This window comes from Diceros bicornis, chromosome 41 (assembly GCF_020826845.1).
Source record: "Diceros bicornis minor isolate mBicDic1 chromosome 41, mDicBic1.mat.cur, whole genome shotgun sequence".
NCBI lineage: Eukaryota > Metazoa > Chordata > Mammalia > Perissodactyla > Rhinocerotidae > Diceros > Diceros bicornis.
This window is the reverse complement of record NC_080780.1, coordinates 1,217,246-1,244,710: the sequence shown is the minus strand read 5'-3', so window position 1 is coordinate 1,244,710 and position 27,465 is coordinate 1,217,246. Positions and strand designations below refer to the sequence as shown.

The following is a 27,465-nucleotide window of genomic DNA, read 5'->3' as shown; positions in this document are numbered from 1 at the left end:
AAATTATTGAGCCTGAGAAAGATAAAAAATAAGCATTGAAGAAAAGTGAACAGAGCCTAAGGGCCTGTAGAACACCATTGAGTGGACCAGCATACACACTGTGTGAGAGAGAGACTATTTGAAGAAATAACGGCCAAAAATGTACAAAATTTGATCAAGAAGCTCAACAAACTCCGAGTAGGAACAGTTCAGAGAGAGCCACACTGAGACACGTTTTAATCAACTGCTGAAAGACAAAGACAAAGGGAAAATCTTGAAAGTGGCAAGAAAGAGAGAGGCAACAAGGGATCCTCAAAGTGACTGTCAACAGATTTCTCATCAGAAACCTTAGAGGCCAAAAGGCAGTGGGTTGATACATTCAAAGTGCTAAAAGAAAAAAACATCAATCAAGAATCCTATCTCTGGCAAAATTGTCTTTCAAATATGAGAATAAAAGGAAGACATTTCCAGATAAACAAAAGCTGAGGGAGTTCATTACCACTAGACTTTCCCTGCAACAAATGCTAAAGGGAGTCCTTCAGGTAGAAATGAAAGGACACTGGACAGTAACTCAAAACTGAATGAAGAAATAAATTCCCAGTAAAGGTAAACATATGGACAATTATAAAAGCTAATATGAAATAATAGATTATATTTTGGTCTCTTCTCCTGGATGCTGACACAGAGCTCCTAAATTCCTTGGAATTTCTTGGGTGAAAGGACTGTCTTTTAGTCCGATGAGGCAATCCAGGTGGGCTCTTGGATGGCTCCTGGATGAGGGCTGGTCACCAGAAAGACCAAGCTATGATTAGGAGCTTGGAACTTTCAGCCTCACCCTCCATCCTCTAGGGAGGATAGAGGGGCTAGAGACTGAGTTAATGATAGCTCACACCTACATGATGAAGCTTCCATAAAAATCCCAAAAGCATAGGGTTCAAAGAGCTTCAGGGTTGGTGAACACATCCATGTTCCAGGAGGGTGGTATGCTCCAACTCCATGGGGACAGAAGTTTCTGCACTTGGGATCCTTCCTGATCTCACTCTATATATCTCTTCATTTGGCTGTTACTCTGTATCCTTTATTATAGAATAAAATGGTAAATGTAAGTGTTTCCCTGAGTTCTGTGAGCCTTTCCAGAAAATTATTGAACCCAAGGGAAGGGGTTGTGGGAACCCTGATTTACAGCTAGTTGGTCAGAAAGACATCCCATATCCATGGATTGGAAGATTTAATATTGTTAGGGTGTCAATACTACTCAAAGCGATCTACAGATTCAGTGCAATCCCTATCAAAATCCCAATGACATTTTTTTGCAGAAATAGAAAAATCCATCCTAAAATTCATATGGAATATCAAGGGACCCCAAGTAGCCAAAACAATCTTGAAAAAGAACAAAGTTGGAGGACTCATGCTTCCTGATTTCAAAATCTACTACAAAGCTGCAATAATCAAAACAGTGTGATACTGGCATAAAGACAAACATTTAGACCAATGAACTAGAGAGCTTAGAAACAAACCCTTGCATATACGGTCAAAAAGATTTTTTAAAATTTTTTTAGTGAGGAAGATTGGCTCTGAGCTAACATCCGTGCCCATCTTCCTCTACTTTACACATGGGACGCCTGCCACAGCATGGCTTCATAAACGGTGCATGGGTCTGTGCCCAGGATCCAAACCTGAGAACCCTGGGCTGCCGAAGTGGAGTACGCGAAATTAACCACTATGCCACCGGGCTGGCCCCTGGTCAAAAGATTCTTGACAAGAGTGCCAAGACCATTCAATGGGGAAAGGACAGTCTTTTCAATAAATGGTGCTAGGAAAACTGGATCTCCACATGCAAAAGAGTAGCACTCTTACCTAATACCATATACAAAAATTAACCCTAGATGGATCAAAGACCTAAACCTAAGAGCTAAAACTATAAAACTCTTAGAAGAAACCATAGGAGAAAATCTTCATGACATTGGATTTGGTGATGATTCCTTGGATACGACACCAAAGGCACAGGTGACAAAAGAAAAAATAGACAAATTGGACTTCATCAAAATTCAAAACTTTTGTGCATCAGAGGACACTATCAACAGAGTAAAAGGCAACCCGTGGAAAGGGAGAAAATATTTGCAAATCATACATCTGATAAGGGATTAATATCCAAAATAAAGAACTCCTAAAACTCAACAACAAAAATACAACCCAATTTAAAAGTGGGCCAAGCACTTAAATGAAAATTTCTTCATAGATATACAGATAGCCAACAAGCATGTGAAAAGATGTTCAACGTCACTAATCATTAGGGAAATGCAAATCAAAACTACAGTGAGGTATCACTTCATACCCGTTAGGATGGTTACTATAAAAAAAAAATCAAGTTGGTAAGGATGTGGAGAAATTGGAACGAACCCTTCTGCACCATTGGTGGGAATGTAAAATGGTGCAGCTATCGTGAAAAACAGTATGGCAGTTCCTCAAAAAATTAAACATAAGGGCCGGCCTGGTGGCATAGTGGTTGTGTTTGCACACTCTGCTTTGGCAGCCCGGGGTTTGTGGGTTCACATCCTGGGCGCAGACCTGCACACCACTCATCAAGCCATGCTGTGGTGGCATCCCATATACGAAGTGGGAGAAGACTGGCACAGGTGTTAGCTCAGGATCAACCTTCCTCAAGCAAAAAGAGAAGAATTGGCAACAGATGTTAGCTAGGGGCCAATCTTCCTCACGAAAAAAAAAAATTAAACATAGAATTACCATGTGATCCAGCAATTCCACTTCTGGGTATATACCCAAAAGAATTGAAAGCAAGGCCTCAAACAGATATTTGTACACCCATGTTCATAGCAGCATTATTCACAATAGCCAAGAGGGGGAAGCAACTCAAATATACGTTGATAGTTGAATGGATAAACCAAATGTGTTATATGCATACAATGGAATATTATTTATCCATAAAAGGAAGGAAATTCTGACACATGCTACAACATGGGTGTACCTTGAAGATATTATGTTGAGTGAAATAAGCCAGTCACAAAAAGACAAATATTGTGTGATTCCACTTACATGAGGTCCCTAGAGTTGTCAAAATCCTAGAGACAGAAAGTAGATTAGAGGATAACAGGAGATGGGTAGGAGGATGGGGAGTTAGTGTTTAATGGGAACAGGGATTCAGCTTTGGAAGATGAAAAAGTTCTGGAGATGGATGGTCGTGATGGTTGCACAACTATGTGAATGTACTTAATGCCACTAAACTGTACAATTCAAAATGGTTAAACTGGTAAATCTTATATATATTTTACCACAACAAAAAATTTTTTTAAGTAAGATCACATTAGTGAGCATCATAGAAGGCCTTCTCCTGTAATGCCATTCTCACCCAGCCCTTGCTTTCAGTGGAAACTAGTACTTATTTTGAGGGGTCTGATCCCAAAGGCACCACTCTGTGGCTTTGCCCTTTTATTTACCTACATATTTCATGTGAGAACATCTTTGGTTTCACATTCAGAAAACCCAAAGTGGAGAAAACAAACAGGGTTCATTTTTTGCCATGAAATAAGAAGTTAGCAATCACTGGTTTTGGTGCAGTGGCTAAGTGGTACTTGGGTTGGCATCCCTGGGATTCTCTCATGGCCACAGGACATTGCCATGTACTGTATTCAAGACAGAATGAGGGGGAAAAGCAGCAGGCTGCAACCCTCCCTTTTATCACAAAAGCAGATTTCTCAGAAGCCCAAACTCCAACCCCTGCCAGACATCCCCTTATGTCTCTGCAAGATCTGATCTCATCACCTCGCTTGGCTGCCAGGGAGGCCAGGAAAGTCAACACTTAGTCTTTCCATCCTTGAAGATAGCAAGGGGAGGAGGGTTAGGGAAGGAATTGTGTTAGCCCCCAACAGTGCCTACACTCCCTAGAAGTACACCCACTCATCTGTCCCTGCCCTCTCACAGGACCCATCAGTCCTATTATAACATGACTGTTGCCTAAGGATCTGCCCCAGACCTGCTCAGCTGCCCCATGTGTGCGCCTGATACAGGCCTGTCAGTGGCGGTGGAGAGCCTACCCAGCTCCATGTATGAGCACTTGGCCAGAGAATCAGGCAGGTAGGTTCAAATTCTGGCCCCTGGCTTCCCGGCTGTGTGACCCTGTGCAATGATGAATCTTTCTGTAAAATGGGGATGATAATAGCATCTGCCTCACAGGCTACCGTAACATTCAGTGAGACAATGCTCTTAAGACACTTAGCACATTGCCTGGCCAAAAAAAAAAAAAATTACTCATCCATTCATTCAACAAATATGGGCTGAACTGGAAGTCTCCATGTGCCAGGCACTGTGGTAAGTGAACTAGACTAGGTTCCCATATACCCTCCAAGGGCAGACTTATCCAGTTCACTCTGAACTGCACAGATGTTTGACAGATGCCTTATTAAGTGGCAGGGGCAGGAGCAGAGAGGTAACAGGTAATCAGTGGGTAATTCAGCTGACCGTGGGGGGGGGGGGGTACCTGTTCAAGCAGAGGCCCAGCACACATATAAAGTTACAGCTGAGTCAGGCTGCCTTGGTGTGAATCCCAGCTGTTACTCAGTAGCTGTGTGACCTCTCTGTGCCTCAGTTTCCTCATCTTCAAAAGGTTAATTGAAGATTAGATGAATTCATATGTGTCGAGAACTGAGAACAGTCCATAGTAAGGGCTTTTATGTTTTATCTATTATTATTACCTACTTTGTGTAGGGACAAGACCGGGACCTGAGAAACGGATGTACAGTGAATGAGAACAGCATGTGCTAAAAGGGCGCCCGAGACAGAATCTCCGCGCTGGTGGGAGTGGCGAGGAAAGCTCCATGGGGAAGGGCTACTCGGGCTCACTTAGGAATTCCGTGGACTAGTAGAGATGTGGAAAAGGGCGCCCCAAAGTGAAGGACGGCACGGGAAAAGCCTCTGTGGGCAGGCAGGAGTGTGGATGACGAGGGGCAGTGAGGACTAGAGACTGGAATGTTGGGTGGAAGCTGGGCAGGCCTGTGGCCCCGGGGGAGGGCCTTACACAGCGCGTCTTCTTCCGTAACCCTAAACGTAAACCTAAGCCCAAACCTAAACCTAACCGTTAACCTAAGCCTAACCCTAAACTCTCCTCCGCTGGCCTGGATCCCAGTTCCTGGCCCCGCGCTCGCCCTCCAGCGGAGTCATCGCTCCTCTTGGGCGGTGCAGCCTTCGGCCTCAGGCCTCCCACCCTGTTGTCAGCACGGGCGTCCACCGCAGAGTCGCGCGTCCCGCCAGGTCCTAGGGTAACACGAGCGGCGCCAACTATTCGGAAGACACGACGACCGCTGGGACCCGCCTCCGCTGGGGCCCGGGCCGGGCGACGCGGCTAACACGCTACCGTACCTGTCCCGGGGCACCGGCCCCGCCCCTCGTTGCCCGGGAAACCGGGGCGTGACTCTGCGCACGCGCAGCGTCCAGGGGTGGGGCGCGCGGGGAGTGGCGGGGCGGAGCGCGCGCGGATTGGCGGAATGCGGCGACGGACGGGCGGGGCGCGCGGATTGTGGGACGCGGCGCGCGGCGGTGGGCGGGCCTCGCTGTGATGGACAGAGCATAGCGCGCGGCTAATGGTGAGATTCGAGATGGGTAGGGCGGGGCGCGCAGATTGGCGGGATGCGCCGCGCGGCAGTGGGCGGACCGCGCTGTGATGGACGGGGAGGGGCGCGCGACGATTGGTGAGATTCGGCAATGGGCGTAGTGTGGGGCGCGGATTGGCGGAACGTGGTGCGCGGCGGTGGCGGGCCGCGGCGCGCGGCGAGGTGAGTGGGGTGCGGCGTTCAGGGGCCGCGTGGGGCGGCGGGGCTGGCGTTCTGGGTGACCACGCGTGGCGGCCGGCTGAGCGGCGTGTGCCTGGTCTGAGCAGTGTCTCTGCTGTCCCCTGGAGCCGATCCCAGAGCGCAGGTCGGGGCCGAGGTCTCCTTCCGGCACTGCGGCTGGCGGTGGCGCCCCCACTGTACATTTGGGCCGAAAGTTAATTCAGATTCTGGCCCAGCCCAGAGCTGTCCGATAGAGATAGGATACAAGCCACCTAATGGCTGTACGAAAACAACTGAAAGAAGGGAAATCGGGTTTATTGCTGCGTCCTGTTTAACTCGTGACGTGCACTTACATCCCAGCGCGCATTTGCTCGTTGCGCGGTTCTTGGAAACCCGCCTGCAGCACATCTCAGTGGGGCTCGTGGCTGCTGCTGGAAAGTGGGGTCGGGTGGTGGTAGCTCTGCTCTCCTGGAGCTTACGTTCAAGTCAAAGGAGGCAGACAATAAACTTAAAATGTATCGATGGTTAGAAGGTAAATGCGTGGGAAACAAACATTGGAGAAGCAGACTTCTGAGAGGGTGGCAGTTGGAGCAGGTGAGTTTGAGTGAGGAGCCAGTGAGCCGTGGGTAGGATGTGGGAAAAGAGCGGGCCTCCTGGTGGGGGTACATAAGGACAGGACCCGCGGGGCGGATCTCATAGGCCATTGTAAGGACTTGAGGTTTTATTCAGGGAAATGGGGAACCTTTGGAGAGTTTTAAGCAGAGGAGTGACTGATTTATGTTGTTTTATTTTTATTTAATAATAGGCTTAGGGCCGGCCCGTGGCTTAGCGGTTAAGTGCCCGCGTTCCGCTGCTGGCGGCCCGGTTCGGATCTCGGGCGCGCACCGATGCACCGCTTCTCCAGCCATGCTGAGGCCACGTCCCACATACAGCAACTAGAAGGATGTGCAGCTATGACATACAACTATCTACTGGGGCTTTGGGGAAAAAATAAATATAAATAAAATTATAAAAAAAAAATAATAGGCTTATTTTATGTAATAATAAGGCTGGCCTCATGCCCTGAGATGGGGCAGGTGCTGGGGGAGCTGGATAGGGGCAGGTGAGGAATTCCATTTGGGCCGTGTGGGATTTGAGAGCTTGGTAGTTGCCCAGGTGGAGGTGTGGAGCAGGCAGTGGACGCCTGAGACAGGTTTAGAGAATTCCGGGTGGGAGAGATGTTTCCTAGCTGTCCTTGTCTCCCTTTTTGGATGAGGGTTACAGAGCGAGACGCTGGTATCCAGCACAGTCAATTTCCAGCTGCTGTTTGGACTCATGTCTAGTGTGGGCTGCAGCTCTTCCCTCCTGGCCCGTGCCTTGTGGGTGCAGTGGAGATGCACTGGGAAAGCTGCTGCCGTCGGGGTGCATGGGGGTTGCAGGAATGCGTTTGTGTTCTTACAGTGACCACCACCTCCTCGGCCTGGGCACAGCCGTCTGGACACATCGAGCCTGGCCATGTTTTCTGAGCAGGCTGCCCAGAGGGCCCACACTCTGCTGTCCCCACCAACAGCCAACAACGCCACCTTTGCCCGGGTGCCAGTGGTGACTTACACCAACTCCTCGCAGCCCTTCCGGCTGGGGGAGCGCAGCTTTAGCCGGCAGTATGCCCACATATATGCCACCCGCCTCATTCAAATGCGGCCCTTCCTGGTGAGCCGGGCCCAGCAGCGCTGGGGTAAGTCTCGAGTTGGGGGAAGTGCTTCCATGTCTGCTGGGCATGAACCTCCTGTCCCTTGGGCTCTTCTCTCTTTCCTAATCAAGTGGACTGGGCAATGCACACCTTTTTCTTTTTTTTCCCGTTTCTTCCTTGGTGATCTCTCCGCAGTTAAGTTGTTCTTGGTGGTGAGGCAGAACCACCACCTTCAACTTTTGGATGATGATGCATTACCCTCTCTTACTATTTCTAGGAGTGGCTTTCCGTGTAGTTTTCATTTCATCTATTATGTTTTTAAACTGAAATTTTGTAGGTGAGACCATGTCTTACTCATTTTTATTGCCCCCCAGCACCAGGCTCGGTGGGTCTCAGCCCTGCTTGTACATTGGAACCACTTGGAAAGCTTCGGGAAGCACTGGCACTCAGGCCCAGCCCAACCCACCAAGCCACTGGATAGACTCAGGTTTTATCATAGGTAGCCAGGAGGACACTTGGCTGGGGTCTCCTAGCCTTCCCTCCACCAAATAACAAGGGTCTTCTTCCTCTGGCTCCCGGTAGCTTGTCCTCGCTTTCCTGAGCCCACAGGGACACCCTTCTCAGGCCCCACGTCATTGCCAGCTTTTAAATCCTTTACAGCAGCACCCCCTCTCGTACCAGATTTCTCTTCCAGTGACCGTTGCTGCTAACAAAGCTCCCCACTGACCAAAAACAGCCATTTTGTTCTGCTCGCAGACTGGGGTCAGGAATTCAGACAGCGGCCCACGACAAATGGGGCCTTGGCTGGGTGACCCGTGGCAGGCAGCATCGTTTACTCGCTGGCTGGCGGTTGATGCTGGCTTCGCCCAGAACACCTCCACGTCCTTTTTTGTGTGGCCGGGCTTCCTCGTTAGAGCTCAGCCCATCTCGGAATTCTCCTCTCTCCCTCTAGAGTTTCCTGAGTGCCCCAAGCCCTTTCTTGCTATTGGCTTTCCCTTCGCCTGGCACGCTCTGTTCCCAGTCTTCCCTCATGACCTCAACTTAAATGCCGTGTCCTTTGAAAGGCCACCTGGGCCATCGGGGCCTTCTCTGTATCTTCTGCCTCAGCTCCATTAGTTCATGGCATTTGTCACGGTGGCTGATCCCTCGTTTACTGCTGTTCTCTCTCCCTCTGGACCGTGAGCTCAGTGAGGGTGAGGATGGGCCTTTGTGTTGTCTTGGTGCTGGGGCCTGGACTGGTGCCCGCACGCCGCCCGGACAGATGGATGTCCTGCCCTCGGCGCAGGGATATGTGGTTCTGTCTGGTGCTAAGGTGCACACGTTGGACCCCAGCTGTGTAATCTTGGATGTGTTACTTAGTCTCTCTGTGCCTCAGTTTCCTCAACCATATGGTGGGGCACTACCACCTACTCTGGCGTGTTGCCAGGGGTGGAAGTGTTCTGTGCCCAGTCCTTGGCACAGCACCCCGGGCTGAGTGAGGGCTTGGCAGACGTCGGCACTTTGGGATCTATTGTTTCTGTTGGCGTCTGGCATTTCTGTCCTGTGCTGTAGCTCCTTATCTTGTTTTGAATTGCTCTCCTCCACTCCCCAGTGTGTAGATCTGTGGAATGTTCTTGGTTATTCCAGGGTAGCAGGGGCCGTGCTGGAGTCAGCTGAACTAAAGAAGGGGCTGGTCCCGCATCCACATTATCCTGTCACCTCCTGACAGCGTTTTCCTCCAGGCTTGGGGTCTGTACTGACAAATCCACGGGCCTGCTGGGACTTGTGCTCCTGCCTCCTCCGCCCGAGTGACCCCTGTGGACGACGTGTCTCCCACGCCTGTCTTCCTGTGTGTCCCTCAACGCTTCCCATGTGTTGTTCTCCAGGATCCCAGGCGCTCCAGTGAACAGGGCCACCTGCCTCTGCAGGGAGCAGAATGGGGTGGATGGGCATATGCAGTGTAAATTTGGGGTATTTCTGTTTCAGAGAATGAGGCATTTGTGGGGCGGGTAGAAGAATCCAGACTCTTAAAGGAAGTTGTAATATTTTTAGGGCTGGGCTGTGTTGAGACTTGGCATGCCTCTTTCCGAGAATCAGTGTTACAATTTAGGTATAAGTGAGGTAATACTCTGTGTTAGTTTCTTGTGGCTGCTGTAACAAACAACAAAGCCACAAACTGGGCAGCTTAAAACAACAGAAATTTATTCTCTCCCAGTTCTGGAGGCCAGAAGTCCGAAATCCAGGTGTTGGCAGGGCCGAGCTCCCTCCGGAGGCCCTGAGGCAGGATCCTTCCTTGCCTCTTCCAGCTTCTGGTGGCTGCCCCGGCATTCCTGGGCTTGTGGCTGCATCACTCATCTCTGTCCTGTCTTCACATCACCCTCTGCATGCCTGCCTCTCTTACAAGGACGCTTGGCAACCAGGGCCCAGCCACATCGAGAGTCCCTCTGTCCTCCTGAGGCCGAGCAATCCTTAGGCCCAGGGGGTCCTTGCACTTGACGTTCTCTCCCTCCTGGCAGAGACTAGGGCCCTGGGCTACAGCGCTCAGTGAGGCCTGTGACAGTGTCCCATGGGGGCAGCAGGAGGGCCGCCTGGCCTCTGAGCTCATGCCCCTCGTGCCCCAGGCAGTGGAGTCCAAATAAAGAAGCTGTGTGAGCTGCAGCCTGGGGAGAAATGCTGTGTGGTGGGCACCCTCTTCAAGGCCATGCCGCTCCAGCCCTCCATCCTGCGGGAAGTCAGCGAGGAGGTGAGGCTGGCCGGCCGGTTCATGTGGGCCTTCCCTGGAACACTTCCCTGGGGGCACCAGTGGGGCCACCTGCCTTGGACCCAGGGATTTGGGGCTGGGCCTCTACCCCCTTGGGGGGTGGCAGCTGCAGTGCTATCTCACTGATGCGGCATGGGAGCCTTGGTGGGCTCTGCCCCAAGACCACGTCCTATCTCCAAATTCCAGCACAACCTGCTCCCCCAGCCTCCTCGGAGCAAATACATCCACCCAGACGATGAGCTGGTCTTGGAAGATGAATTGCAGCGTATCAGACTGGAAGGCACCATCGACGTGTCAAAGCTGGTCACAGGTGGGCAGTGGGGAGGGGGCGGCCTGTGCCTGTGGGTGCTGGTGACACCTACCTTCCTGGAGCAATGGGTTTGGGTTCAGGCAGTGGGTGACACCCATGTAGGGGTTCAGTTCTTCCCACCTCCACTGGAAGGCAGTGACCCCAGGAAGCAGACGCTCAGTCCCGAGTCCTAAGTGAGAATTTGCCAGCACAGCAGAGGAGAACCGGCTGGTTTTGCCATTTGAGTGACTGGAAGGAGGTGGCAGCCCCTCGGGCTCCCCTCCTCAGGGCCTGACATTGCTGCTTCCCAGGGACGGTCCTAGCTGTACTTGGCTCTGTGAGAGACGATGGGAAGTTCCAGGTGGAGGACCATTGCTTTGCAGAGCTTGCTCCTCAGAAGCCCGCACCCCTCCTTGACACAGACAGGTGAGGAGCAGTTGCTCAGGTGCCCCAGTCAGTGGTCCAGGGGAACCGCAGTTGTCGGGCTGTATCTCCCCTGCTCACTCATGACAGTGACGGAGCTCCACTAGTGACTCCATGAGGCCCACCCACCTGGGGGGACTGCCTGCTTTCTTGGTGCCCAGGAGGACCCCACCTTCTCCCGCAGGTTTGTGCTGCTGGTGTCCGGTCTGGGCCTGGGTGGAGGTGGGGGCGAGAGCCTGCTGGGCACCCAGCTGCTGGTGGATGTGGTGACGGGGCAGCTTGGGGATGAAGGGGAGCAGTGCAGCGCCGCCCACGTCTCCCGGGTCATCCTCGCTGGGAACCTCCTCAGCCACAACACCCAGAGCAGAGATTCCATCAACAAGGTATGGTGCCCACCTGGGTGCATCCAGCCCCTCCTTCCCCGGAGTCGGGGCACGGGTTCTTGCAGGTCTAGTGGGAGGTGTCCAGCAGTGACAGTGGGACTGTCTCTGCTTGGGGGCGCAGCCTCATGCTGGGCCCTGCTTTCTGAGAGTGGTGGGCAGCCTGCGGCACAGAGCTCTTACTGCCCCACTGTGGGTGGGGCTTTGTTCTGCTCTCAGCCCTCCAGGGGGGCCTCTGGGTGCCCCTTTGATCTGAGCTTCACTCAGGGCCTGATAGCCTGTGGGCTTCTACTCCTAGGCCAAGTACCTAACCAAGAAAACCCAGGCAGCCAGTGTGGAAGCCGTCAAGATGCTGGATGAGATCCTCCTGCAGCTGAGTGTGAGCAAGCTGGGGGTTGGCCGGTGATCGAGATTGGAGTCTTTGAGGCTGTACTTGGGCGGACCAGGGAAGGGGAGGTGGAGGGAGCTCCAGCAGGGCTGCGTGTGGAGGGCGCTGGGCCCTGCGAGCTCCCCTGCCCCTCTGCCCTCCAGGCCTCAGTGCCCGTGGACGTAATGCCAGGTGAATTTGACCCAACCAACTACACGCTCCCCCAGCAGCCCCTGCATCCCTGCATGTTCCCACTGGCCACTGCCTACTCCACGCTCCAGCTGGTCACCAACCCCTACCAGGCCACCATCGATGGAGTCAGGTAGCCAGTGCAGCCACACTCCAGCCTTTTGCCTCAGTGGCACCAGGAGGGGTGGGTTGGGTTCAGGGCTGCAAAGGGCCCACCTGGAATTGGGCTCTTTCTCAAGTTTGGCTTGGGACACCCCCCATGGGAGTGCCAGGTGGGCTCTGGGCCGGCCGCTGTGGGAGGGGTGCAGATGACAGCTCCCGGGGTAGGGGTCAGCCTCACCTCTCCTTGCAGATTCCTGGGGACATCAGGACAGAACGTGAGTGATATTTTCCGGTACAGCAGCATGGAGGATCACTTGGAGATCCTGGAGTGGACTCTGCGAGTCCGTCACATCAGTCCCACAGCCCCTGACACCCTAGGTAATGGGACTCAACCACATGGGGTGGGACTGAAGGACCAGGGAAGGCCCGACAGGGCCCCTTGGTGCCCTGAGGGTTCCCGGTGTGGATGTGCTGTGACCTAAGGAAAAGTCCAAAAGCTTGACACTTGTTCTGGAAGCTACTTTGGAATCTTACCTCCATGGCCAAGGCCCTGCTCAGGGCTGAAGGCCATGGGAGCATCTTGGGAGCTTGGGCTCGTCAGAGCACTACCCATCCAGAAGGGCAGAGGTGGCAGGGCACAGTGACCTGCCCCAGGGGTCCCATGGCAATGTCAAGAGGTGTTTTTGTTGTCACAATGGCGGGGCTGCCACCACCATCGAGAGAGAGACAGAGAGACAGTGAGTGAGCAGCCCACTGTCAGCTGAGGCCTGTCTTCTCCAGGCTGCTATCCTTTCTACAAGAGTGACCCGTTCGTCTTTCCCGAGTGCCCTCACGTCTACTTCTGTGGCAACACACCCAGCTTTGGCTCCAAAATCATCCAAGGTAAGTTTCGTGTTCTGGGGGCCCAGGCCTGGGCTGGCCCAAAAGGCGCTCACTCACCTGGGGACAAGGCTCACAGAGAAGACCTGTACTCCAGTTCCCCCGGCCCTGTGGGCGCTCGGCCCAGGCTCTCCCTGGTGGGTGGCTGGCTAGAATTGTCCATGCCCGTGTGGTGGGGTCAGCTCACCTCTGGTCAGCATGGCCTAGCCTTGGAGTTTGTGTGTCCTCAGCCCTTCCCATTTCCAGTCCACAGGAGCTCCTGTGGTCAGCACTCCCACGGTGCTGATGGGGGGCTCCTGTTCACTTCTGGTGACTTCCGTTTGAGAAGGGCTCACCCAGAGCTAAGGTGGGTTCCCACATGCCTTCTTTGCAGGCCCCGAGGACCAGACGGTGCTGTTGGTGGCCGTCCCGGACTTCAGTACCACACAAACCGCCTGCCTCGTAAACCTGCGCAGCCTGGCCTGCCAGCCCATCAGCTTCTCAGGCTTCGGGGCAGAGGACGAGGACCTGGGAGGCCTGGGTCTGGGCCCCTGACTCACAAAGGAGCCTTGTCCAGAGAGGCCCTGGCCGTTCGTTCCCTGCAACATCAGCACTGGAGCAGCTTTTGCTCTGTAAATAAAGCCTGACCATTTACCGGTGTTGAGCTCCTGGGCAGACCTGATGGCGGGCCAGGGCCCTCCTCTGGGGAGAGCCCGCGGTGAATGTAAGTCTCCTTCCTCCTCCCCTTTCCCCAAGCTGGTCAGAACAGCGAGCAGTCAGCCCCACATCTGCCATGAGCTTGGTTTATTGGTGCGGCCTGGGCAGGTGTTGAGAAGTCTGCCTCCTGGGCTCACTCGGCCTGCCCCCACCCCAGCCCTGCCACAGCCTGTCCTCTACGAAGCCAGCAGGTGGAGCAGAAGCCTGACACAGACCCAGGCTCGTAGGTCTTGGTCACATTCATGCCCCCTCCTGGCCCGGCCCACCCCAGGGGGCCTTCCATGTGCTAATGGCCACCAAGCTGGCCGAGGTGACATGACTACTGGCGCAGGCTCGGCGTTGGGAGACCTGTTCTCAGAAGTCCCCGAAGTTCACTGTGTAGGTCTCGGCTGTGGTGAAGGGGAACTCTGGGCCGGTGACCATCTCCTCCTCCTCCTTCTCTTCCTCCTCCTCCTCCTCGGGCCCCAGCTCCGTCCCAAACTCTGTCACCACCTCTGTGTAGGTCTCAGTCTCTGACTCCTCCCAGTCAGCCGTGGTCTCGGGTATAAAGTGCCAGGGCCCCAGGGTGGAGCTTGGTGCAGGTGAGGGAGCGAGGGTGGGGGTGGGGAGCAGTGTGGGGGTGGTGGGGGGCGATGTGGGGGAGGTGGCTGGGCTTGTGGTGGCATTGAGGCGACGGAGCCGCATCTGTTCGCGCATTCGCAGCCGGTACTGCAGGCGGCGGCGCTGCATGCGTCGCTGCTGGGGGGTCATGGGGCGTGAGGGGTCAATGTGTGGGATGGGCCGGTTCCCATTCATGGCCAAGATCTCCCGGATGCGCTTCCAATTGGAGCGTGCCAGGATGAAGTTGCACTGGGTGGCCCCGATGTCGTAATCCACATTGCAGGTCTTGGCACTCGGGGTGTAGCCCTCTGCGTGAGCTGTCACACGGTACTCACCCGGGTTCAGGATTCGCCAGTAATCACCACCACTTGCTGCAGAGGGAGGATAGATTCAGCTGCTCAAGAGTCCCCCCTCCCAGGCCCCAACCCTCCTCTCTCAGATCCCTCCAACCCTTGTCTCTCAGGTCCCCCCAACCCTTCTCTCTGAGATCCCCACAGCCCCCTCAGCCCTCCCTCTGGCCAGGGCAGACCCTCTCTGGTGGGGTCCCAGGGAGCAGGGACCTGCTGGGCCCAGATTTGGTCCCCCATCTTGGGAGGGTGCACACAAGTACCTGTCTTCACACCATGGTTGATGCCACTCACGGAAATGGTGGCATTGGCAATAGGGATGCCCTGCTCGTCCGTCACAACTCCCTTGATGCCACGGTGAACCTGCAGGAAGGAAGCAAGGGCTGGTATCCACATGGAGACCCCTCACAGCCTGCTGCTCCCCTCCTCCCCGCCCCAGCCCTTCAGCAACCTCTCCCAGATACAGCCGCCCCCCACCTGCTCCATGAAGGTGAGCAGAGCTTCCTTGTTGTTCTCCCACTCTCGGGGCAGCTCACTCTCGTGAGGGAACTTGTCACAGCCCAGGTAGATGGAGAGCTCCAGGCAGTTGGTGTGCAGGTAACTGAAGTCATTGATAGCTGGGCAGGGCAGACACAGAGCCCAGTCACCCCCGCCCCACACCACATGCCCCACCACGGCCCCTCCCAGGCTGACTCACTCCCAGATCGGGGGTTCCACGTGGCCCCGTTGACGATGCCCATGCCACCGGTGTAGTCCTGTGCTTGGCACCCTCCCCGGTAGGGCTCGGTCATGGTGAGGTGGGCAGAGGCAAAGGAGATGGCCAGCCAGCGGAAGATGGCGTGGTCTGGGGTCTCCTGGACCTCAGATGGCTCGTCCTCATCCTCTCCCCGGGCAGCTGCCATGGCTGCAGCCAGCAGCTGCTCCTGGCTGGGCGTGCGGGCCATGTCGTAGGGGTAGGACACCAGCCGCTCGCCACCATTCAGGTTTGCCCCCAGCACAAAGGGGTTCTTCTCCATCCAGGCAATGATGGCCCTGACCTCCGTGGACACCTGGGGGCGGCCAGTGCTGAGGTCTGGGCCACAGCCTCCATCACCCTCCATGCAGACCCCATATTGGTATTCATGCCCCCTCTTGTCCCTTCAAGCCCCTCTGTCTCAGCACCCAGGCTAAGGCACCCCCAGTCCACCCCCAAGTCCAGAGCTCCAGGACCCCAGGGTCTGGGCTGCGGCCTCACCGTGGCATCTGGGGAGAGGTAGCGTTCAGGGATGGGCAGGTTATTGTTGGGGACGCGGTAGGGGACCCATTTCCTCTCCTCAGCTCCCCAGAGCACAGAGTTGAGATCCGGGAAGTCTTCATAGATGTCAAAGCCCTCCTCGGTCCACAGCCCCAGTGCCCAGTTCCCAAACTCTGAGCCCTGGGGGAGCCAGTGGGGTTAGCATCAGCAGCCCGCTCCTAGTCCTGCCCCTGCTGGCTGCAGTTCCCCTGCTCCCCCCACCCTTCCCGCCCAGCCCCCCACCCCCACCCCAACTCACCATCTGCGCTGCCACCTCATAGCCATCAGGGTTCAGTGAGGGCACCAGGTGGATGCGCGTGTCCTGCACTAGGCTGCGCACACGGGGGTTCCCGTCGCGGTATTCGCGGCACAGGTACTGCATGAGCAGCAGCAGCAGCTCACGCCCCAGCACCTCGTTGCCATGGATCCCAGCCGTGTAGCGAAACTCGGGCTCCCCTGCAAGGGCAGGAGCCTCAGCAACTACCCAGCCTCCCAAGGCCCCAGGGATATGAAGAAGGATCCAAACTGGCCTTCCTGCCAGGGAGCTGGGGAGCAGCTGAGGCTTGCAGGGCCCAGCACGGCCGACTGGATCCCCCAGGGGAGCTCTAAGGACAGGGAGGAGGTGGTGAGCTGGGAACATCAATGCCACAGGCCCAGCTGCAGTGCCGGCGCCTTGCCTCTAATCCATGGGGGGATCTAATCCAGGCCTCCAGGGGCTTGGGGGCCCTCACCCAGCTCATGGTCCCCAGGGTTGTCCGAGATCTCCATGGCGTAGATCTTGAGCCCGCGTGAGCTCTTCCCCAGGCTGTATGTGCGGGTGATAGTGGGGCACTCCTCGTTCACCGCCTTCATCAGCTGGGCGCAGGAGGGGACATGAGTCACACAGTCCAGAGGCAGCCCAGGATGCAGCGAGTGCTAGTCCACCCCCAGTGACCACGGCCTCTCCCACTGCCTCGATCTGCTCTACGGGGAAGGCTTCTGCAGTAGGAGTGGCCCCTAAAGTGACGCCAGCCCTTCTGAGGTACTCGCGCTGGAGGGAGAGGCCTTAGGAGTTCCTCCCTCTTGAGAAGAGGGCTGGCCTCAGACAGGCTATCTGGGCCGGGAGCAGAACTCAGAGCACCAGATACGATCTCCCATTAGCCTTGAGCCCAGCCTCTGGACAGGACCCCAGCCCCCAGAACAGGACCTCCACCCCTGGACATAACTCCCCTGGCCCCCAGACAGGACACCTCAGCCCCTGGACAGGACCCCTGGCCCCTGGGCAGCCGCCCCACCTGGCGCATGTCCTTGTAGCTGTGGTGCCGGAAGTCCAGGTTGTCAGTGGTCACCACCTCATTCTGTGCGTAGTAGCTGTGGACAGCTGCAGAGGGTGGGAAGGCAGGGCCCTGAGCCGCCACCTGCCAGCCCACCAGGTCGCCCCAGCCGCCCCTGCGAGCCCCGCCAGCCCCCTGCACTCACGGGACACGGGGCACCCCAGCACCTCCAGGCGCATGCACAGGCTGCCGTTCCAGGTGAGTGGGTAGATGCGGATGAAGCGGGCCACCACCGGCTCCGGGAGCTCACTCAGCACAGGTGTGTCCTTGTCCACGTTCCCGTGGAAGGTCTGGGGAGAGGCAGGCCTCAGAGCGGCACCCCACCCTGGCCGAGAGCCCACCCAAAGCCCAGACAACGGGAGCAGAGCCACGGGCTTGGTGCTTACCATTTCCTCATAGCCGTTGGTGTACATCACCCACGTCTGGCTGTCGTTGCTGAAGCCCACGAAGAAGGAGGTCACAAAGTCATCACTGGGGAGCAGATGGCAGTCTGGGCAAGGCTGATCTCCCTGCCCCACTCCCACGCCCTCCAGCAGCCTGAGGCCCCTCTTCTGGGCCCGAGAACTTAAGAGCTAGCAGGGGTGCGTGGAGCTAGGGCATCAGGAGTGGCTCCTATGCCTGCTACATGGTGTGGAGGAATGGTTTGCTCAACTGGACACGGGGAGCTGACTAGCCATAGCCGAGGAGCAGGGGCAGCGGCCCTGGAGGGCCCACTGGAATGTCTCTAACGGGACCCAGCTAGGCCTGGAGCCACTCGCCCCCACCAAGTGCCTGTGAGCCTGGTTGACGTACTGGATGCTGGAGTCACGGCCCTGGGTGATGACGCCTGTGAACTTGGTGGTCCTTCTGGTATCCACCTCGATCCACTGGGTCTGAGGGTCGTCCTCAGCACACCATGCCCCGTCAAAGTAGTCGTCCTCGGTGGCACCAGCCTGTCAGGGGTAGTGGGGAGGCTGAGCGGGCAGAGGAGCCCTCTGCCCAGCTGGTAGGGGGGCCCATCCCAACACTCACCTGCATGTTGAGCCGGGCGCGCTGTGCCCCCAGGCCGTGGCGCAGCATGGAGGAGGCCCGGATCTGGTTGTCCTCGATATGATGCGACTCCATCCCGATAGGGGGGCATTCTAGGGACACGGCACCCCAGGCTGGTGGCCCACTGGCTCTGTCCCTCCCTCCGACAAGCCCAGAACCAAGAAGACCAGAGCCCACTCACCTCCGCCCCAGCCTATGCTTCCCCTCCCTGGACCTCAGCTTCTCCATCTGGAGAATGGGCTGATGATGCCAGGCTCTAAGGGGTCACGAGGCTCACATGCAATCACAGCGACAGCCATCCCAGGGCCCAGCCAGTCACAGGCATCATCTGTATCAGGGCCAGCTGTACACCTGCCTTGCGCCATCAGCTCTGTCCTCTGGGGTCAGGCCCGGGGCAGAGACATTCCAGGACCCTTCCCTTCTGGGCTCCAAGAATTTAAGAGCAGGAAAGGGTTCTGGAGCCCTGGAGCACCGTCAAGAAATCCAGGTTTGGGACCCACGTGTGGCCTTGGGTGGTTCACTTTTGCCAACACCCTTACCCTGCTGTGGCCGCATGGCCCCCCAGCCTGCACACGTACCCCCAGTCCCCACCTCCCAAATACACCTCCAGCCCCCCACATGCCCCCAGCCCTCACCCCCCCCACATAATGCCCAGCAGCCACACCCAGCCCCAGCCCCCACACACATCCTCAGCCCCCACACACACCCCCAGTCCCCAGCCCCCACACACACCCCCACACACACCCCCACACACACCCCAGCCCCCAGCCCCCACACACATCCTCAGCCCCCACACACACCCCCACACACACCCTCAGCCCCCACACACACCCCCAGTCCCCAGCCCCCACACACACCCTCAGCCCCCACACATACCCCAGCCCCCAGCCCCCACATGTATCTCCAGCCCCCACATGCCCCCAGCCCTCACACACACCCCCACACCCAGCCCCAGCCCCCACACACATCCTCAGCCCCCACACACACCCTCAGCCCCCACATACACCCCCAGTCCCCAGCCCCCACACACACCCTCAGCCCCCACACACACCCCCAGTCCCCAGCCCCCACACACACCCCCAGTCCCCAGCCCCCACACACACCCCCAGTCCCCAGCCCCCACACACACCCTCAGCCCCCACACACACCCTCAGCCCCCACACACACCCTCAGCCCCCACACACACCCCAGCCCCCAGCCCCCACACACTTCCTCAGCCCCCACACACACCCCCAGTCCCCACACACACCCTCAGCCCCCACACACACCCCAGCCCCCAGCCCCAGCCCCCACACACACCCCCAGTCCCCACACACACCCTCAGCCCCCACACACACCCCCAGTCCCCAGCCCCCACACACACCCTCAGCCCCCACACACACCCCAGCCCCCAGCCCCCACATGTATCTCCAGCCCCCACATGCTCCCAGCCCTCACACACACCCCCACACCCAGCCCCAGCCTCCACACACATCCTCAGCCCCCACACACACCCCCAGTCCCCACACACACCCTCAGCCCCCACACACACCCCAGCCCCCAGCCCCCACATGTATCTCCAGCCCCCACATGCTCCCAGCCCTCACACACACCCCCACACCCAGCCCCAGCCTCCACACACATCCTCAGCCCCCACACACACCCCCAGTCCCCACACACACCCTCAGCCCCCACACACACCCTCAGCCCCCACACACACCCCCAGCCCCCAGCCCCCACACACACCCTCAGCCCCCACACACACCCCCAGCCCCCAGCCCCCACACACACCCTCAGCCCCCACACACACCCCCAGTCCCCAGCCCCCACACACACCCTCAGCCCCCACACACACCCCAAGGCCCCACACACACCCCCACACACACCCCCAGCCCCAACACACACCCCAGCCCCCACATACACCCCCAGTCCCCACACACACCCCCAGTCCCCACACACACCCCCAGCCCCCACACACACCCCCAGTCCCCACACACACCCCCAGTCCCCACACATACCCCCAGCCCCCACATACAGCCCCAGTCCCCACACACACCCCCAGCCCCCACACACACCCCCAGTCCCCACACACACCCCCAGCCCCCACACACACCCCCAGTCCCCACACACACCCCCAGTCCCCAGCCCCACATGTATCTCCAGCCCCCACATGCCCCCAGCCCTCACACACACCCCCACACCCAGCCCCCACCCCCACATACACTCCCAGCCCCCACCCCCCACACACACCTCCAGCCTCCATACCCACTCCCCAGGCTCCGCCAGCTACCACTCCCCCACATCCCCACATCCCCAGGGCCCCTCACTCACTGACTCTCTCTGTTGGAGCCCACTCCTCCTCCAACTTCCCGCCCTTCCGGGGCCCTGGGGAACAGCAAAGGAAGGAGGTGGCGCCGAGGGTCCCAGAGCATCCAGGAGTCCCGCTGCTGTCCCACAGGGACCCAGGCTGTGTGGGCCCTGCCCTTAGGCCCCAGACACGTACCTTTGTGGTCCTTGCCCTTCTCCACAGTCCATTTGTCATCCGTCTCCTCCTCCTTGGGGCTGCTGCCTTCCTTTTTGGGTTTCTCTGAAGGGTGGAATGTGGGAGGGGCCTGTCAGCTTAGCCCTGGGCTTCAGGGACATTTGGGCGTGGGGGTCAGGCTGAGCTGGGGGCAGGTGGGATGAGGGTCAGGGTGGCATGGGGCAGGTGGGGTGGGGGTCAGGCTGAGGTGGGGCGGGTGGGATGGGGAACAGGGTGGGGTGGGGCAGGTGGGGTGGGGGTCAGGCTGAGGTGGGGCAGGTGGGATGGGGGTCAGGGTGGGGTGGGGCAGGTGGGGTGGGGGTCAGGCTGAAGTGGGGCGGATGGGATGGGGGTCAGGGTGGGGTGGGGGTCAGGGTAGGAGTCAGGGTGGGATGGGGGTCATGGTGGGGTGGGGCAGGTGGGGTGGGGCAGGTGGGATGGGGGTCAGGATAGGAGTCAGGGTGGGGTGGGGGTCAGGGTGGGGTGGGGCAGGTGGGGTGGGGGTCAGGCTGAGGTGGGGAGGGTGGGATGGGGGTCAGGGTGGGGTGGGGGTCAGGGTAGGAGTCAGGGTGGGGTGGGGGTCATGGTGGGGTGGGGCAGGTGGGGTGGGGCAGGTGGGATGGGGGTCAGGATAGGAGTCAGGGTGGGGTGGGGGTCAGGGTGGGGTGGGGCAGGTGGGGTGGGGGTCAGGCTGAGGTGGGGAGGGTGGGATGGGGGTCAGGGTGGGGTGGGGGTCAGGGTAGGGGTCAGGGTGGGGTGGGGGTCAAGGTAGCAGTCTGGGTGGGGTGGGGCAGGTGGGGTGGGGGTCAGGCTGAGGTGGGGCAGGTGGGATGGGGTCAGGCTGAGGTGGGGCGGGTGGGATGGGGGTCAGGCTGAGGTGGGGTGGGTGGGATGGGGGTCAGGGTGGGGTGGGGTGGGGCGGGTGGGGGTATGAATAGCTTGGTTTCACTCACTCAGCCCCTCCTTCTCTTCGTCTGTCTCTAGCTCCGGGTAGGGCTTCTGGGGCTTGGGAGGCCGGAAGTAATAGTCCACTGCGGGGAGGGAGAACCCTAATGAGAAGGCCCAGAGCTGCTCCTAGGGCCCCACACCGTGAGCCAGAGGTCCTGGGTGCACAGGAGCCCAGTGGGCAGGACTGGGCAGGAGGGAGCACAAGATGAGGAATGAGATCAGGGTGGGCCTTGAAGAATCTAGACAGGCTGAGATGAGGAGGGAGGGTCGTCCTGGAGGAGGAAGCTGCCTGGGCATAGGTGGGGTGAACAAGACCCTGGAGATGTCACCAGCCTCACCCAGCAGTGGGGCTTGGCCTGGGGAAAGGCGGGATAAGGCTGGGCAGGGAGTGGGACGTGGGCACAGGACACACCTCAAGTGACAACTGGCACCTACGTCCAGGAAGGCGGTGGTCTTGAGGGCTGAGCTGGGGCTGAGGGTTAGAGGAGTTGATGGGGATCTGGGGGCAGAGAAAGGGCCTGAGGCCCAAGAAGGGGGGAATCGGATGCACAGGGCCAGGAGCAGGAAGGAGAGGAAGGCCGCAGCCTTGAGGGGGTGGGAGTCTCGTGGGGCGAGTGGAGGTGGGCAGGACTGGAGGCAGGAGGGACAGAGAGGCGACCACTGGGGCTCTCGAAGAAAAGGCTGGAAGAGAGGACCATGGGGGAGGAGCAAGTCGGGAGACAGCGACGAGGAAATGAGCGGGGGCGGCAAGGGCAGCGAGGTCATGGCCACCAAGCTGGAGTTCCAAGGTGGCTGGCCTGGCCCTGGACCCTGGGGTGTGGTGGGCACTCACTGTCATCGTAGTCGGGGATCACGTAGCCACCCCCATAGTCGGGGGGCGGCAGGGGCGGCAGCGGCTTCAGAGGCAGCTCTGTGGAGGTGGGAGGCAGAGGTGGGCCAGAGCCCCCCTTCCCCAGTGCCCCCTCCCCATCTGCCCCCAGCCTACCGATCCTCTCCTCCTCCTCCTCTGGGGCCTTGAGCCCCGGCCCGGGTGGCTCGGCCTTCTCCTCGGGACGCTCAGGCCAAGGCCTCTCGGGCCTCCTCCTGCTGGGGGGCAGCCTGGGCCGCTTCTGGCGCCGGATGTACTCAACTGGGGAGAGCGTGAGCTCTGAGCCAGGCCAAGGCCCTCCTCAGAGGGCAGCAGGGCTGGCAGAGTGGGGCCTCCAGGTGGACCATTAGTGGACCCCCAGGCCAGGGGTTGGGGTCCAGGCGGAGAGGGTCCTACTCACAGTCCTCGTAGTCCTCCCTCTCTATCTGGTCGTTGTAGTCCAGCGTGGGCTGCTCAGTCTCCTCCTCCAGTTCTGGGGGGAAATGCTTGTGGCCGCCTCGTTGAAGACACTCACTGACACCCCACACCCGGCCCACCCCAGAAAGCCAGGGCAGTTGGCACCTGAGGCCCAGTGGATGGCGCCCACTCACCAGGCTGGTTCTCCACATCAGTCTCTCCTCCCGGACCCTGCCAGGGACTTGGAAGGGCCCCGCCTGCAACACAGACCCCAGAAGCAGTTGGATGGGAGCCCTGCCCTGACCGCTGGCTGCACGCTGAGCCTCCATAGGACCTGGGTCCTCCTGACACCCCTGAGGCCCTGGCTCCCTCCCAGGAGGCCTGAGCTGCTCTGGCCCTCAGCACACAGCTGGCATCCTGGGGTCAGAGAGCTGGGTGGCTTTCTGGGGAGCCCAGGCCCTGTTGTCTGAGAGGCCCTGCCACAAAGCTGCCCCAGCAGGAGGGCACCCTGCAGGCTCAGAGCCCGGTGACACACGGGGGCGGAGGGAGTGGTGACTTTAAAAGGTGGGACCCAGGGGACAGATCCCGGGACAGTGGAAAGCAAGCCCCACCCACGAGGCCACCAAGCCCTCCTCTACCCAGGGGAGGCAGCGGCACTGGTGGAGCTCCCACGGACTGCCCTGTTCACGACAGCGAGGCCCCAGAGTCGAACCTGTCCAGAGGGCCCGCAGGCTCTGCAGAAAGTGGGTCCTAGGGACCCGCCCTCACTCCTCCCCAACCCCCCCCCCCCGCAGCCCAGCAGATCAAAGCCTCACAGCCCCAGAAGAACCCCGCACACACCTCCCTCCTGGGGCAGCTCCTCCTCGAGGCTGGGGCCGGGGGGTGGGGGTAGTGGCCACCATGGGGTTTCTGAGGGGGTCGGGGTGGGCAGCCTCTTCCCGGTCACAGGCTTCTTGGTGGCCTTAGGTGGCTTCTCCTTGGGCTTCTTGGTGGCTTTGGGTGGCTTCTCCTTGGGCTTCTTGGTGGCCTTGGGTGGCTTCTCCTTGGGCTTCTTGGTGGCCTTGGGTGGCTTCTCCTTCGGCTTCTTGGGTGGTCTGGGGGACCCCTCCAGGGGCTGCTTGGTGGCCTTGGGGCCTTTGTCCTTCTTCCCTTTCTTCCCTTTGTCTTTGGCCTTTTCTGGAGGCGCTGTCCAAGATACAGATTTAGGTCAAATCAACAGAGAGCCCATTCTCCGCCCCATGTGGCACCCCCAAGGTGCCCATGACCTGGGCAGTAGGGGCTCCTGTTAGTCCTGTGTTTCCCAAGGCAGGAAACTGAGAGGTTAAGTCCCTTGCCCTCGTGGCAGAGCTGGGATTGGAACCCAGGCTTTCTGTCTGCAAGTCTATGCCGTCACCACATCTTGGCCTGGGTAGTCAGCTCCCACCTGCCAAAACCTCAGCAGGGGCCCCTCACAATCTCCTCCTTCCCCACATGTCCACTCGGCCAGTCAGGGAGCGCTGTTCTGTGCTGGGCACGGGAGGGGCAGAGAGGTGACTAAGCCACCCAGGCCTGGGGGAGCGCCCAGTCTGAAGGGAGGGGTCTCATCCCTGCCAACTACCACACAAAGTACAGGGCACGGGGCCTCCCAGAAGCTCCCTGCAGGAGCAAGAAAAGCTTCAAAGAAAAGGGGCACTCGGGGGCAATCCCCTAACCAGAAGTAAGGAGTCTGGGGTGGGTTGGAAGTCATAACCAATGGGGGTCTTGGGGCCACACTGAGGACAGAGGGACAGGCAAGGGCTGCAGCTGCTCCAGCATCTCAGAGCCTAGGGGAGGAAGCAGGGGCAGGGCTTGGGCCGCCTGTGGGAATCCTCCAGGACCCTGAGCAAATGCTGTCGAGAATTTAATGTGGGGTTGGGGCCACAAGGCCGAAACACAGGAAAATTTACAAAATGCAGACAGACAGGAGAAACAGGGCTGCCACAGCAGCATCCAAGAGGCCGGGACGGCAGCATGGAATGGGAGCTAGAGGGGGTGGGGGAGGCGTAGTGGGTCCCAGGACCTGTCCCCCAGGAGTTGGGGAGGAGCTAGGAAAGATTTAGAGGAGGGACATGGGAGAGGGGCTGCTGACCTCAGGAATGATGGATGGTGCCTTGGAGTCTCCCAGGAGAGAAAGATCAACAAGACCCCTGGCACCCCCCAGAAGGTCACAAAAAACAGCTAAGATTTATTGACAACTGATTATGTAAGAGGCCCTGGGCTAAATGCTTTGGTGATGTATCACCTCATTCAATTCTCACAATAACCCAGGACTACCCACTGCCCATTGCTCCTGGAAGCCTTGACAGGAGGGGGTCTTCTGCAACCCATTCACCTGCCTCTGTGCTCCTGGAGGAGGCCAGGCAGGAGGGTGCTGGGGACCCCTCCCAGGGAAGGCCTGAGGCTGGAACTCTGGCAGTGGTGTGGGCACAGCCAGTGTGTGCCACAAACAGGTTGAGTGGCCGCATTAGGACAGTGGGGTGGTTCACAACAGAGACCTGGGGAGGGTGGGCAGCCACGTCGTCCCCTGCTGACTCAAGCCTAGTCCCTCTGGGGGGCTGGGGGCTAGGGGTGAAGGAGTGGGACAACTCAAGCTATCAGGCAGCAGACCTGCTGGAGGAGCCTCCACGCCCAAAGGGCTACAAGCCAGCCCTGACCTCTGCCTGGCACAGCGTCCCGCCAGACATCTGGGCTCTCTGGTGCCTTACCGAGCCATTCCTGACACGGGGCAGACTGGGCAGCGGCCAAACCCTGCCGAGGTCCGCCATTCTCACCTGAGGTGCAGGGCGCCCCGAGGCTCCCCATCACGCGGCGGGCCACCCCTGCCCGGGACTCTTACCCTCTCCGGCCACCCCCGGGCGCGTCCTCGGCTTGCCCCCGGTCTGGGCTTTGCGGACGCGCGGGGTGGGCTCGGGGGGCGGCGGGGCCTCCACGTCGTCCTCGCGGGCCTCGGGCTCCAGCTCCGACAGAAAGCCCTCGAGGAACTCCTCTATCTCGTCGTCAGTCAGCACCGTCTGCGCGCGCCCCCCGGGGCACAGCGCCAGCAGCGCCAGGAGGCAGCCGAGCAAGGGCGCCCCGCGCACAGCCGCCATGGCCACGGCACGCGTGGGGGGCAGGGGCGCGAGGGCTCCGGGGGGCAGGGGCGTGGGGGCCCCGGAGGACAGGGGCGGAGAGGAGCTCCGGGGAGGGGGGCCTCGGGGAGGTCGGGCGAGGCGCTCCGGGATGGGGCGCGAGGGGCTCCGGGAAGGGAAGGGCGGGGGGCTCCGGGGTGGGGCGCGGGGGTGGGAAGCGGCTCAGGGGTCAGTGGGGGCTCAGGGGTGGTCCAGGGGTTCCGAGGCGCTGGCGGCGGCTGAGAGCTCCGGCCCCGCGTGGCACGCTCCCGAGCGGACCGCCCTCTCCAAAGCGCCAGTGGCGGCCGGGGCGGGGGCGCCAGGGCTTCCGGAGCCGGTTCCCCAACCCCGGGGGAAGGAGGAGGAGGAGGAGGAGCCGGGCGTGGACGGAGGGGCTGCGGGGGGCGGAGCAGTCCCCGCGCCGCGCGCTGGGCACTTCCGAAGCGGGAACTTCGGGCGGTGTCCCGGGCCGGAGGCCCGCGCCTAGGAAGGAGGGCCTGGGAGCATGGGAGGTCCTGAGGGTGCAGGTCCGAGGTGGCCGACACCCCTGCCTCACTCCGTCCATGGCACCGCCCCCAAGCCACCCGGACCAGGAGACGAGATGCCACCGAGCCCGTCGGAGGTGACCGGGAACCCTGATAGCTAAGCGGCAGACTCTGGCCTCGGGGACCCTCTCCATCTCCGGCCCCAGAAGGGTCGTGAGTGCGCCTGGGCAACCCATCCTACCCTCTCTCTGGAGCCTTGGCCTGGCAGCTCTGCAAACTGTCACCAGCCTTCATTCAGACACCCAACTAACCTCCCAGGTCCATGACAAGCCCGACCCTAAGGCGGGACCACACTTTGGGAACTCACTCACTCGTGACAGAGTCTGGTGCAAAACTGCCCTCAGGGCAGGACAGCTTCTCTGCTGGGGCTAGGAGCCCCCATGTAAGTCCCCTCTGCTCCCCCGTCCTTGCACACAAGGCCAACTTTGGAGGGAGGCAGAGACGGAGCAGGGAGGGAGGGGATTCCTTTCAAATTTCATTAAGTTGTATGTATAATTCATAGGAATGGGCTGTCAGGGGTGTGGAGGGACTCAGCACTCACACAGCAATTTGCATACAAGTTCACAGGCTTCTTGCCCACCCCAGCACTCCCAGCACCCTAGGGAGGGATGCCGGCATCCCAGATTACAAACCCAGCAAGGAGGTGGGAGGCAGCATCCCGCTTATCTGGCCTCTCTCTCAAGCAGATAGCGCAGCCTCAGGTGAAGCCAGGTCAGATCAACGGAAGATTTTAGGGGCAACATCTGTGAGCCCAGCTCCATGTGGGAGATGTGGGGGCCACAAGTGCACAGGAGATCAGGCACAGCCCCTGAGGACATGGAGCATCTAGGGAGAGAGGATGTGTGCCTTTAACTCAATGAAGCTGTGTGGTGGGATGTGCCGTGGAAAGTCACTTGCCACCCAAACAGGAGGCACAAATATCTGGGGTCAGGTCCCCTCCCCTACAGCTTATCTTTTACCATTTCCCACAATGAACATTGCCTCACCTCTAGGGATATGCTGCTTTCCCACCAGCTGAGATCCCA

At 59.1% G+C, this 27,465-nt stretch overlaps 2 protein-coding genes across 8 annotated transcripts; one reads left to right on the top strand and one right to left on the bottom strand.

The window, feature by feature from the left end:
• The first annotated feature begins 5,743 nt into the window (after positions 1 to 5,743).
• On the top strand, positions 5,744 to 13,443 carry POLD2 (DNA polymerase delta 2, accessory subunit). 6 transcript variants are annotated; one of them, XM_058534711.1, is made up of 11 exons: positions 5,744 to 5,765; positions 7,203 to 7,476; positions 10,032 to 10,153; positions 10,358 to 10,481; positions 10,772 to 10,886; positions 11,068 to 11,266; positions 11,562 to 11,642; positions 11,795 to 11,952; positions 12,172 to 12,299; positions 12,702 to 12,803; positions 13,174 to 13,443. In XM_058534711.1, exons 2-11 carry the CDS (start codon positions 7,257 to 7,259, stop codon positions 13,332 to 13,334), a joined length of 1,410 nt encoding a protein of 469 aa, XP_058390694.1. In that variant the 5' UTR covers positions 5,744 to 5,765; positions 7,203 to 7,256; the 3' UTR covers positions 13,335 to 13,443. The 6 variants fall into 6 exon arrangements, with proteins under 6 accessions (XP_058390694.1, XP_058390696.1, XP_058390695.1 ...); XM_058534709.1 differs by lacking the exon at positions 5,744 to 5,765 and adding an exon at positions 5,823 to 6,356; XM_058534708.1 differs by lacking the exon at positions 5,744 to 5,765 and adding an exon at positions 5,823 to 6,356 and having other exon boundaries at positions 6,568 to 7,476.
• Positions 13,444 to 13,566: 123 nt separating this feature from the next.
• On the bottom strand, positions 13,567 to 25,939 carry AEBP1 (AE binding protein 1). 2 transcript variants are annotated; one of them, XM_058534693.1, is made up of 21 exons: positions 25,625 to 25,939; positions 23,611 to 23,955; positions 22,965 to 23,027; positions 22,775 to 22,846; positions 22,492 to 22,635; positions 22,339 to 22,416; positions 21,512 to 21,589; positions 20,541 to 20,624; positions 20,369 to 20,422; positions 18,041 to 18,150; positions 17,822 to 17,961; positions 17,416 to 17,500; positions 17,175 to 17,319; positions 16,991 to 17,076; positions 16,448 to 16,571; positions 15,976 to 16,172; positions 15,678 to 15,857; positions 15,141 to 15,492; positions 14,921 to 15,060; positions 14,707 to 14,806; positions 13,567 to 14,467 (listed from the first exon to the last, which is right to left on the bottom strand). In XM_058534693.1, exons 1-21 carry the CDS (start codon positions 25,875 to 25,877, stop codon positions 13,851 to 13,853), a joined length of 3,447 nt encoding a protein of 1,148 aa, XP_058390676.1. In that variant the 5' UTR covers positions 25,878 to 25,939; the 3' UTR covers positions 13,567 to 13,850. The 2 variants fall into 2 exon arrangements, with proteins under 2 accessions (XP_058390676.1, XP_058390677.1); XM_058534694.1 differs by lacking the exon at positions 22,339 to 22,416.
• Positions 25,940 to 27,465: the final 1,526 nt, after the last annotated feature.